Source organism: Oncorhynchus mykiss, chromosome 18 (assembly GCF_057628025.1).
Source record: "Oncorhynchus mykiss isolate SJ-2025 chromosome 18, ASM5762802v1, whole genome shotgun sequence".
NCBI classification, from domain to species: Eukaryota; Metazoa; Chordata; class Actinopteri; order Salmoniformes; family Salmonidae; genus Oncorhynchus; species Oncorhynchus mykiss.
The window spans coordinates 44,626,320-44,639,684 of NC_143039.1; the positions used below are offsets into that span (position 1 = coordinate 44,626,320).

Below are 13,365 nucleotides of genomic sequence, written 5' to 3' on the forward strand. Positions count from 1 at the left end.
GAGATTACACCTGTAGTGTGCAATTTTCTTTATTTTGGTAGTTTATTCGCCGTTAGTCAGCACCTCCACACAAACTATTATTCAGGGTGTGTGCCAGCTCGTGTTTTTTTTTAAATCAGACATGTGAAAATGTAAATCATCCCAATGAAAAGTATCTGCGCAAAAACCATTGGACTTGGTGCTATAAGGTTCTATCTACAATCCAACTACACAAAGCTGGGTTGTCAATACAAAATGATTGTATATAAGTGATGTACTTATTGAGTCATGAAAGAGGAACACGTCACGAAATAGTTCTGAGATCTGGGACTTGAAAACTACTCATCTCAAAATCATATATTTTGCCGATAGAGCCTTATTCCAAGTCTTTGTTTATTCATAGGTTCTGGTTGTCTTTTGCAATTACTTTGATTTTGTTTCACCACTTTTTCAGGAGAATGGCCCTCACTTAAAGGAAAACTACACCCCAAAACGATATTTTGGTATTTGTTTCATTAATCCATTGTTGATATAGTCCCAAAATGTTTTGCATGTCAGCAATCAAGTTTTCAAGATATATAACTTTTAAAATACAGAAATACAGCCGGTATGATGCATGTTACGTGTTTTGCGTCATATGAGGCAACGTGCATCATACCGGCTGTATTTCGGTATTTTGAAAGTTATTTTACCTTGATTTCTGACATACAAACTATTTTGGGACTATATCAACAATGGACCAATGAAACAAATACCAAAAGATCGTTCTAGGGTGGAATTGTCCTTTAAGCTCTTTATGGTAAAAACACATACATAGGCTACATGTGCATTTGAGCATGGTTAAGGCCAACTGGAGAGACATTGCTGCGTTTGTCTTTTCCTATTTAAATACGAAAACCTTACATAGGAGTATTTCGCCAAAATTTCAAACATACCACATTTTAACTGATAACTAGCAAGTCATTTACTGACTTTGGGTGTCAGAGACCAGAAAATGTGTCATTTTACTGATCCAGAGCTAAGCTTTAGCAAAATTGCTAGTTCTCTATAGGATATAGTGCAATTGTCACTTTTATGAACTATCACTTTAACAAATGTGTGATGAACATTAATTAATATATTTGATGATGTGATTAGAAAGAATGAAGGGTATTATCTTTATTGAATCATTACATGTCTGTAATAAGTTTAACATTCTGTGCCATGTAGACTTTTATGGCTGAACCCAGGTGCGTTTCCATCCCCTTAAACAACGGATTTACAAACGTCTCAGGATTTTGATGCTCTGCACTTAAGGTACATTTAAGGTGAGGACCGTAATGGGTTATGAAATAAGAATTCACTACAACATCTGGGATGTGATAACTTTGATGCTCAATATCTCAGAGCTATGTTTTGCACAAATATAACCTTATAGACCCATGGTCACGATATTTAGGGGTTCACTTCAAAGTCGAATCCGTTCTGTGTGCGTAATTCAGAGGTTCCAAAGTCCTCCAGTTGCGCGGAACCGCTGGCCAGATGTGTGTATATTCTATAAATAGCCTACAGCTTTGTGCGACTGAGGTACCTCGGCGCCGCGACAACCAATCACAAACGCAGGGGGCGGGTTGTCTTTGGAACGTTGTGTATGTTAAAAATGGACAATATATCGCAGATATCCATATCCGGTATTGCAGGATAACGTGTGCGTGCATGCGGAGGTGATTTGCAAATGCTTGGCCGAGGAGTGAAAAGGAAATCGGCTGAGAGGGGAACTGCACTTTATTTTGACCCCCCGGTGAGGGTGAGTTCTCTGTCGGAAGAAAGCAGGCGGAGCGCACTGGTGATGTAGGCAGCCCATACCCGGAGTACTATGTCTGTATTTAGTCTGTTCAACAGCCTATATCAATGACTGCATGTTGCACTCCGGAAGTAATGGGATTATTCTCAATCACATAGTACTGTATATGGACAAGTGTTTATAGGAAATGTGGTGATTCTGCATGTGAAATCGTGCTCAGTGTCCAAGGGCATTGTGCCTACTGTTCAATATTAATTTCATAAGGGTACGAGCATAGCCTACGGAGTGCATGCTCGGCTCAGTCTCATACTGTCACTGTTGACATATTCTACGAGTAGCCTATGAACCCAACCGATGGCAGCGCATTTGAATGATTGGTCTATTTATAGCCACCTCGATTGTTTATTTCCCCTATGCATTGTTTCAATAGCTTCTACCGAATTGCATCAACGCCCTCGACACACTCACGCTCCGATAAAGGGAATGACACTTGTCGTGGCCCAGGGATAGGCTGCAGTCTATGTCTTATATAGGCTAAAGTACTGCTGTCACGTTGAATATTCACTGAGAGGGAATCATATGAAATAATGTGCTAATTTCCTCTCTGCGGAGAAAGCGTGCTGTTTAATGTGGCTCCAGGTAGTGCGAACACCCAAATAATGCCACTGTGGAGAGTGAGAAAACTGTGATTGTAATCGCAGACATAGGCGGAGGGAATCGCCGTGGTGATTATTATTTTTATGGACGCGCCCGGTGTGTATGTTTGCGCGTGTCAGTCGTGTAACACAATCATGTTACAGAGCTCGTAAATCGAGAGGAGCGCCAGTGCATCAACTACATCGATGTATTGATCTACCCTCATGCCGCTAGAAAGGACGCTCAATTTGTATGCAAACACAACGTGCCGCTATAGCTAGAGGAGCGTCAAGAGAACAGAAGCAAGCAAGCAATGACATATTTGGTTGACAACTATTGCTGACAACTCACGAAGATAACCGACAAGGACTAAATACTTGCTTTTGAAAGTGGATGAGACTGTCTGCCTGTCATTCCCGTAGGACCGCAATAAGTACAGGTAACAACACAATAACCTAGCGGTTAGAGCTTTGGGCCAGAAACCGAGAGTTCGCTGGTTCGAATACCTGAACTGACAAGGTGAAACATCAATCGGTACTCTTGAGCAAGGCACTTAAACCTAATTTGCTCCAGGGGCGCCGTACTACCATGGCTGTCCCTGTAAAACAACACATTTCACTGCACATATTGCGTGTATGTGACATTTTTGTTTTGTTTTACTCTTACGCTGTTTTCTGAGGGATAGAAATATGTAGAATACGATGAAGGTTGAATGCTCTGCTTCAGAAGTCTTCTAATATGGGTGTAATTTTGCATTTGTTGCAATAGAACGATGGCATTCGTAAATGACATGTTAAATCTATTAACACAACATTATGCATGACCTTGTGTGTGTCAAAGAAATGCCATTGGCACATTTTGAGGTGTGATGATGGTTGACCCTGTTTTTCCAAGGGTGGACCCTCCGGGATGCCTTTCTTGCACACTCAGATTGGATACACTTGACAGAGCTATAAAGCTCAGTATACCCCATTTCAAGTGAGGTGTCACAGCCAATTCTGTGGTGAAGCATTTGGTTGACAAATTTAAATGGTGACATCCCCTGACAATAATTAATTTATGGTATTGACTGATGAAGCGCAGCCAAGGACGGGGACCTGGTCCAAACTGACGCCCCATAAATAATTAGAAATCAAAACACTAAACCTGTGGAATGATTTCACATTCACTGTTACCAAACAGTAATGGCTTTAGAGCGAGCTGAGGGATGGGCATGGGGAAATGCAACCACACTCAAATTAATAGACTGCAAGGATTGATATCTAAATTAGTTTGTACCATGAAGCTATACAGTGTTCGTTTGCATTTACATTGTTTACAAACATTGGTGTAAAACAAGCTTATATTTTGGGTTCTGATGGGGAATGACAGTTGAACGAAGCTCAAGTTATATTCGTCAATAATCAATACGTGTATATATTCATTTGTACGTCCAAAAACGGATACAGCAGACTCGATTCTCTTTCAGAATTCTAGATACTACTTATTATTTATCCATATTAGGAGAACGTGGTCTAGTAAAGGCGTTGAAATAATCGTCATGATGATTCTTTCAATCTGGACTAGTCTATACTGTATGACTCAGCTTGAATGTGATACCATGGTATCTAGAGATGTGGATAGGTGATTGAAAGTGACTCGGATCTCTGCTCCTCTGACAAGGATGTCGGACTCATTGCATCATTCACACTTAATATATTACCTTATTTTGTGTTGTGAAGGGCGAGGTACATCATGGCTGCAGGCGGGCTGGTTCTTGATAGGTATCATAGTGGAGGAATCAATGTTTGAATTATAGAATTGCTGGGCACTGCCATAACAAGTCACAGCACCCCCATAAAACACTGGCATCTCCTAGGCATACAAATATTATCTTTTGTCCAGGCCATTCTTACACATCACTCCTTAGAGTCCAACCACACAGATAAGCATTGTGTTTTTCACTGGGCTCATTGTGTAGTCGTGAAATTGTCCTTTAGACCTGATCCAACATTACGTTTTACTTTCATCCCCGTAGTGAAGTTTATTTTCACAATAATCTGATCCCAGGTCTGCATATAAGGGGCATCTTCTGCTTGAGCCCCATGTACAGTGCATTTGAAAGTATTCAGACCCCTTGACTTTTCAACATTTTGTTATGTTACAGCCTTATTCTAAAATGGATTAAATAAATTGTGTCCCCAAGAACACAGTGGCCTCCGTCATTCTTAAATGGAAGAAGTTTGGAACCACCAAGACTCTTCCTAGAGCTGGCCGCTCAGCCAAACTGCGCAATCGGAGGAGAAGGGTCTTGGTCAGGGAAGTGACCAAGAACCCGATGGTCACTTGGACAGAGCTTCAGAGTTCCTCTGTGGAGATGGTTGTCCTTCTGGAAGCTTCTCCCATCTCTACAGCAATCCACCAATCAGGCCTTTATGGCCAGATGGAAATCCACTCCTCAGTAAAAGGCACATGACAGCTTCTTGGAGTTTGCCAAAAGGCATCTAAAGGACTCTCATACCATGAGAAACAAGATTCTCTGGTCTGATGAAACCACGATTGAACTCTTTGGCCTGAATGTCAAGAGTCCCGTCTGGATAAAACCTGTCACCATCCCTACGGTGAAGCATGGTGGTGGCAGCATCATGCTGTGGGGGATATTTTTTCAGCATCAGGGACTGTGAGACTAATCATGATCGAGTGAAAGATGAATGGAGCAAAGTACAGAGAGATCCTTGATGAAAACCTGCTCCAGAGTGCTCAGGACCTCAGACTGGGGACAAGTCTCTGAATGTCCTTGAGTGGCCCAGCCAGAGCCCAGACTTGAATCCGATTGAACATTTCTGGAGAGACCAGAAAATAGCTGTGCAGCGACGCTCCCCATCCAACCTGACAGAGCTTGAGAGAATTTGCAGAGAAGAATGGGAGAAACTTCCCAAATATAGGTGTGCCAAGCTTGTAGCATCATACCCAAGAAGACTCAAGGCTTTAATGGCTGCCAAAGGGGCTTTAACAAAGTACTGAGTAAAGGGTTGAAACACTTATATTTGCTCAAATTTAAGCAAAAAAATGTTGCTTTGTCATTATGGGATATTGTGTGTAGATTGAGGGGGGGGGGGGGGGGGCATTTTAATCAATTTGAGAATAAGGCAGTAAGGTAGCAAAATGTGGAAAAAGTCAAGGGGTCTGAATCCTTACCAATTGCCCTGTAGATAGCATGATAAGTTGTGTTATATATCCCACATGATCTGCTGTGTGAGCAGCACGAGTCGATGCAGAGCTAGCAGCTCTAGTTGTTCCAACCCATCTAGTGTGTTTGCTTAATCAGCCCTTGTGGCATCGGAGTGAGATTAGCATATTATTGAGACACATTTAATCAAGCCAGGTTGTAATTATCATTGAGTTTGGAATTGAAGGCGGTAGGAGGCTAGGCATGGGTCATTCAGGCTAGAGGTAAACATCTTATTAACCATGTAGGAGTCTCTCACCGCCTCCATTGTAAAAAAAACCCCAGGGCAAATAGAATCACCTAGAAGCCCTTAATGCCTGGGTGCTTGGGCGTTGGTTGTACTGTTCCTGTTTTCCCTTTTTCCCAAAAGCACTATCTGAGATGACCGCAGTCACACCTCGACCACAACCTCAGTCATTCCTGGTCAGGTCTTCCCCACATAAACACACATCTCCACAAGCACACATTGCATGGCACAATAAGGCTAGGACTAGGAGTGCCCCTTGGAATTGCCGCTACAGTTCTCCGGCCTCTAATGACAGAGTCCAGCGCTTAATTTTAGTCTGGCTTCGCCTCTCACCTCAACGCAAGATTTGTTTTTCTTTAGGAACAATTTCCCTGGACTAACATATGTCCAGCTTTAGTCAAGCAATACACGTTTGGTGTGTGCACAAAAACGCGCGCACACACACAGAGCCTACTAACTGAACACGTTGGCAGAAAACGGCATAACAAATAGCAGTTCAGCATTTGAGTCTCTGTGTAATAACTCTATCACGCAGATAGACACTGACTCAGGCATGCCGACTCTGTTCGGAAAGAATTGAGTTACTATTTTAAAATCAGATGCTGCTGGTCGAGGGTCTATTTATAGTCTACTTTATATACCTATGCAAACCCTCTCCGGCGTAGTAGTGCCATTTCCTCATGTACAGAGGAAATGACTACTTCCTTCAGAGTCCAACTCAAGCTCATTTCAGTTTTATCAATGCCTTCATACATATTCCCCACCCTGTTACACTCCTGTATTATTGCATCTGAGTAGCAGTCGACAGTTGCTGTAAACACAATTCCACCTACTGCTGATTCAATTGCTTTTCCGTCAATAGCTGCAGAGAGACTAGTTTAGTCTTGTGGGAACAGCCGGCAAAGTTGAGGGTAAGCAGTCTTCGAGGTCCTGAGGGAGGCAGAGGAGGGATGGGATGGATGAGGTTTGAGCAGGCCGCCGGTCCAGCTGTCACCGACACTGACTGAAGCTTGTGAACCAACAACAAAACCCAGAGATGAGGATGCAGTGTAGGCATGGGAGGTAGAGACGTTAGGGTGAGGAAGGATAACTTGGAGTTTGATTGTCTTGCTGATAAAGAGATTTCACAAGGTACCTGTAAAGTTTACGGTGGGGCTTTTAATGCTCAATGCGAACACACAGGTGACAAGTAGAAGTGCTGTGTACAAACAAACATTGATTAGTCAGAGGAAGGAGTTGCTGTATATTTCACTCCCTACTGCTTTGACGACCCACCTACTTCCTTGTGTGTTAGCCTTCCCACAATGCATTGCAGTATCCTCACACCTCTCAAGTGTCCTTCTTATTTGAATCCACTACTTACCTGAAAAGGCAAGTCACAGTCATCTCAAGTATCCCCCAGAGATACCTTACTCTTTCAAGTCTCAATGCCTTCTTTTGTGTGACATGACCTTCTTTCACCCCATATCTCAAGGCTAAGCTGAAATATTTCACAGATACCTTCTTGAGTCTGACATCAACATACTGGCGGTGGAACTAAAAAGAATCCATAACCCTTCTTTACCATATGTGTCAAAGCTTCCTGTCAGACCAGTGATCAACCATACAAAATATGGAAGGAAGAAAGGAAGGACGCAGTCTAAGAGCTTCCAACCAGAACCCTTAAGGTTCCCCTCTGTCTGAATCCTGTACTTTCCCTCAGGCTCCTCAACAGGCCATGTGGCCTTTCTCAGTGCTAGGCCCTACCATACTGATCCATTCATCATTGATTTGTGACAGTGGAGCCACATACTCTCTTAGTAGGAGTCTGGCTGCGTAACTCCTTCTCCAAGGTGTGTGTTTATGTGCATTTGTGTAAAGGCTGTTACTGGCCAGACATGCCCGGGGTTTGTATTGGCCAACATTCATTAGCGCTCCCAGCGCTATGCCATCTCCCAGCCCTATGCCATCTCCCAGCCCTATGCCATCTCCCAGCGCTATGCCATCTCCCAGCGCTATGCCATCTCCCAGCGCTATGCCATCTCCCAGCGCTATGCCATCTCAAAGCGCTATGCCATCTATTGCTACACTGCTGTTTTCATTTACACAGTACAACAAACAGGATGGCGATTGGGGTTCTATCGTTGCCTTGCATAATGTTGACAGTTGGTAATGGGGATTACTGATCGATGTGGAGGGAATTAGTTGATATTTCCCTGGTTCTTTGGTGGCCGTGTGGGATTAAACTTTTTGGTGTCTTTCATTTTGAGAAAATATCTCGGTATTAGTTGGAGAAGAAAGTGAGAATCCATCCTTGTCTTTACCATCACCCTCATCATTACCTGAAATACAAATCATCAGAGACATTATAATGCTCGGGTCAGGGTTGGAACCAAAATGTTTTTCCAATCAGTCTGAGCAAAACCCTATATCTTGGGAACAGAAAATTGACATTATTCACCGATTCTCATGATTTCAGAATAACATTTTTGTTCCGGAACACTAGAGATCACTTTCGTTCCGAGTTCTGTTTCCATTCTTCAAAATCGCTGTTTGGTTCTGTTCCCTGAACCGGTTCCAACCCGTAGCTCAGGTTGTCTTTTTTTCTGTCAGACTGGATATATGTCTTAGCCGTGTGAGAGTATGCTGAGGTAGATTGAGTTTTACTTCAGTAGGAGCGGCAGGGGATATAAAGCAGAAAGGAAAATCAATGTCTTAACTAAAGGAGCTGGTAAATTATTGATGAGGACTATGTAATGGGATCCCTAGTGTCTGTTTCCTTACAACTTTGTCTGCTTGCCACTGTGCTGTGTGGGAGAGAAGCTTGGCTGAGCCAAAAACCAACACCCAGAATCTCTATGGCTCTCAGTGAGCTCACCATCTGAGACTACCTGATGTGTGCATGCATACATACATGCATGCATACATACATACATACATACATACAGTATATCACAAAAGTGAGTACACCCCAAAAGTGAGTACACACAATATTTGAGTATATCTTTTCATGTGACAACTCTGAAGAAATGACACTTGGCTACAATGTAAAGTAGTGAGTGTACAGCTTGTAAAACAGTGTACATTTGCTGTCCCCTCAAAATAACTCAACACACAGCCATTAATGTCTAAACAGCTGGCAACAAAAGTGAGTACACCCCTAAGTGAAAATGTCCAAATTGGGCCCAATTAGCCATTTTCCCTCCCCGGTGTCATGTGACTCGTTAGTGTTACAAGGTCTCAGGTGTGAATGGGGAGCAGGTGTGTTAAATTTGGTGTCATCGCTCTCACACTCCCTCATACTGACTGGTCACTGGAAGTTCAACATGGCACCTCATGGCAAAGAACTCTCTGAGGATCTGAAAAAAAGAATTGTTGCTCTACATAAAGAGGGCCTGGGCTATAAGAAGATTGCCAAGACCCTGAAACTGAGCTGCAGCACGGTGGCCAAGACCATACAGCGGTTTAACTGGACAGGCCTTGCCATGGTCGACCAAAGAAGTTGAGTGCACGTGCTCCGCGTCATATCCAGAAGTTGTCTTTGGGAAATAGACGTATGAGTGCTGCCAGCATTGCTGCAGAGGTTGAAGGGGTGGGGGGTCAGCCTGTCAGTGCTCAGACCATATGCCGTACACTGCATCAAATTGGTCTGCATGGCTGTCGTCCCAGAAGGAAGCCTCTTCTAAAGATGATGCACAAGAAAGCCCGCAAACAGTTTGCTGAAGACAAGCAGACTAAGGACATGGATTACTGGAACCATGTCCTGTGGTCTGATGAGACCAAGATTAACTTATTTGGTTCAGATGGTGTCAAGCTTGTGTGGCGGCAACCAGGTGAGGAGTACAAAGACAAGTGTGTCTTGCCTACAGTCAAGCATGGTGGTGGGAGTGTCATGGTCTGGGGCTGCATGAGTGCTGCCGGCACTGGGGAGCTACAGTTAATTGAGTGAACCATGAATGCCAACATGTACTGTGACATACTGAAGCATTGACACTGGGCCCAATGTGGACATTTTCACTTAGGGGTGTACTCACTTTTGTTGCCAGCGGTTTAGACATTAATGGATGTGTGTTGAGTTATTTTGAGGGGACAGCAAATTTACACTGTTAAACAAGCTGTACCCTCACTACTTTACTTTGTAGCAAAGTGTCATTTCTTCAGTGTTGTCACATGAAATGATATACTCAAATATTTACAAAAATGTGAGGGGTGTACTCACTTTTCTGATATACTGTACATACATGCATGCATGCATACACAAATAGTCACGAGGCCTGCATACAGACACCGCCTGACTTACACATGGTTGCACATTAACACAGACAGAATGAGTTGGAAATGTATGTTTCAGTAGTCATTCAATTTACATTCAAAGGTAATTCTGTAGTGTCACAATACACTGGTCTAATGAGACAATGCATTGTTGATCAATATCACCCGTCTGTATGGAGCACGATAACAGGAGCAAAATGAAGGGGGGGGGGGCATCAATTCTACATGAATGTAGAAGAATGAGCGGGAGGGAGGGAGGGATGTAGAGATGGGGAGGAAAAGAGAAAGTGAGGGAGAGCAGGTGAGACCTGAAAGCTGCCTTTGTGTGGCGGCTGGCAGTAGGAACACTGGTCTGCTCTGTGAGGTGTTCCATACACACCACAGACACACACACTGGGGAGTTATGGGGGGGGGGGGGGGTGCTTTGGCAAACATACCGGGTTGCTGTTTTCAAATGTAACAAAAAGCCACTCTCTCCCCACCCCAAGATTAACAGACATTACACTGCCATAAAGTGTCTCTATTTTTCCTTACTTTACCAATCTCCATTTGAAGTTGCTAAACGGCTCCCCGTTTCCTTCTCCACTGTATCTGACGCTGTTCAACCAGAGCTTGAAGTACGTGATCATATCAGAGCTGGCTGCTTGATGTTCGGCACGCTGAAACCAAAACGCCACGGTTCCAGGACTGGATGTCAAAAGCATAACCGGACCAAACATTCAAACTACTTTGACCATTTTCAAATATAGAGTGGTGGTATTGTTTAAACTTTGAGAGTCAATGTTTTTTTGTCTGTCTCACCAGAACTGTCTGCTATCTGAACTGAACTGAGCGAGGTCTGTGTTTTGAAGAGACTAGATTTCATCTTCAGTTCAACTCGGGGGGTTTTATAGTGAATTTTTATGTGAATGAAATGACCACCGCTGTGCTAATTTATTGCTGAGTGTGTACACGCTTCATACTGATAGTGTATGTTTTGGTTTATACAGTATATCGGCATGTTGGTATGGGCGTGTGTTGTGCATTACATAATGGTGTGAGACCGTGTTCCTTGACTTGTTAATGTGCATAGTGCTGCTGGGCTCTGGCTGTGCTGTTAAGTGCTCCTCGGGTTGTGTACTGAGCTGTGATCTCGTTTATTTGCGTCCTCAGGAGAGACCCGGGAGACAGCGGGCGCCATGAGGCGGCGAGGAGGGCTTGAGAGAGAGGAGACATCGTCCTTCATCATCCACAGCATCGGGCAGTGCAGGAAGTGCACACACGCACCACAGAGACGGTCTAGCAAGAGACAGGCTAACGGCACCCGAATCTGAGCGAGAGAAACCGGAGAGAGTGGCTTCAACATCCATTTATTTATCCTCAATGGGCTCAAACTGGATGGGACCAGACTTGGAAGTGACGATGTCCAAGTTACCACACCGTTCTATATTGGACCCTCCTTGTTAGACCTTTCGAAATAACTCGCCCACCGCTGTGAGGCTTAGAACTGAGGGGCAGAGAGAGAAAAAGAGAGGAGAGTGATAGAGGAAGAGAACGAGAGGCACTCTGGGCCCCATGCAGGCGCGTAAGAAGTATGTCCTGCTGGGGCTGTGTGCTTGCTGTTGGCTGCTGCTCTTCTACTGGGGAGGCGGGGTCCAGGTCCGTCTCTTCAAGCTGCTGGGGCGGCCAAGGGGTGAGGTGGTGCGTCCCTGGCCCAACTGGACCGACCGGGCCTTCCTGCCGGGCTATGCCCAGCTGGAGGAACTCCAGACGGGGCCGGGTTCCGCTGAGTCCCCCCACCAGCGTCACCAAGCCTGGACGGGCATCTATAAAGAGAGTCGCTGCCGCATGGAGACCTGCTTCGACTTTACGAGATGTCGACGTAGAGGGCGGGACGGGTTTAGAGTATACGTCTACCCGTCGGAGAAGGGCGAGCGCGTATCGGAGAGCTATCGTAAGATACTGATGTCTATAGGCGAGTCGCGGTACTACACCACGGACCCTCGCGAGGCGTGTCTGTTCGTTTTGGGGATTGACACTCTGGACCGAGATCAGCTCTCGGGGCAGTTCGTGCCCAACCTGGACGATCGTATCAAAGGTTACCCGCTCTGGAACGAGGGACGGAACCACCTTGTCTTTAATCTGTACTCGGGGACCTGGCCCAACTACAACGAGGACCTGGGCTTCAATATTGGCCAGGCCATCCTGGCTAAAGCCAGCCTCAACACGGAACACTTCAGGCCCGGGTTCGACGTCTCCATCCCCCTGTTCTCCAAGGAGCACCCCCAGAAGGGGGGCGAGAGGGGCTGGTTGGTGCGAAACACAGTGCCCCCACGCAGGAAGTACCTATTGATGTTCAAAGGGAAGCGGTATTTGACGGGCATCGGGTCGGACACCCGTAACGCCCTGCATCACATCCATAACGGGAAGGACATCGTGTCCCTCACCACATGCCGTCACGGGAAGGACTGGGAGAAACACAAAGATGCCCGCTGTGACCATGACAATCTGGAGTATGAGAAGTAAGTCAGGATTTGGCATTCTGCCAAACTTCCAATTCAGTTAGTCACTCATTGACAACAATGCATGACTAAGTGAAAATTTGACTTAAGTGGAAGTTAGGATTCTCCCCTTAGGGATAGGTTATTATTGTGAGGTGGTGTCATAACTTGTGTTCAGTTTCATCAGGAATACACGTTGGGCTTGTACTTGTATTGCTTAGTTTTTACTTGTTCTGGGCGTTTATTGCAGCTCTTAGATTTAGAGGTTTTATGAGTTTGATTTTCTCTCATCTAAACTGAGGTCTCCTTCTGGATATTATCTGGCTTTTACAGTTACTGTCCCAGTTATCATGTTAGGATTATCGAGTGTTGGTTGCATGTTGTGTTAGATTTAAAGTATAGAGTGTGGTCCTGGCTGTGTAAGGTCTTGGTGACGAGTTTACACCCCTTTTTAAAGCAAGTCAACATCCAAAGACCAATAGATTGTCCAAAGTCCAATAGAAAAGGTTCTGAAACCTCCTGATAAGTGTGTTTATTCATCCATGCATAGAGGAGCAGTATCACGATGCAAAGAGTGGGATTGAGGAGAGGAAAAGTTAACTGGAATAAGAATAGCAGTTGATTGGGTAAGAATAGGGGGAGGCTATCTTTTTATGTAGCTTCCAACAAAGTACACCAGTAATCTGGTCCTGGTCGGTTACCTCTAGAATAAGAGAGAGAGAGAGCGCGAGTGGAGGGACTTGTCTTACCCAGTAATAGCAGTTGTCATCTGGCCAGGACA

General features: G+C 44.7%; 1 protein-coding gene across 6 annotated transcripts in view; it reads left to right on the forward strand.

Annotated features, from left to right (window-relative positions):
• Positions 1–1,534: 1,534 nt before the first annotated feature.
• LOC110496808 (exostosin-1c) overlaps positions 1,535–13,365 on the forward strand; it is a 73,017-nt gene continuing 61,186 nt past the window's right edge. For 2 of the 6 annotated variants that reach the window (XM_090208509.1, XM_090208511.1), the window contains exons 1-2: positions 1,572–1,759; positions 11,257–12,605. In XM_090208509.1, coding sequence (XP_090064635.1) covers positions 11,659–12,605 — 947 coding nt within the window. In that variant the 5' untranslated portion in view covers positions 1,572–1,759; positions 11,257–11,658. Of the gene's footprint in view, positions 2,838–11,256; positions 12,606–13,365 lie in introns of all 6 variants that reach the window. The other 4 variants (XM_090208510.1, XM_036952646.2, XM_090208508.1 and 1 more) reach the window with 4 other exon arrangements.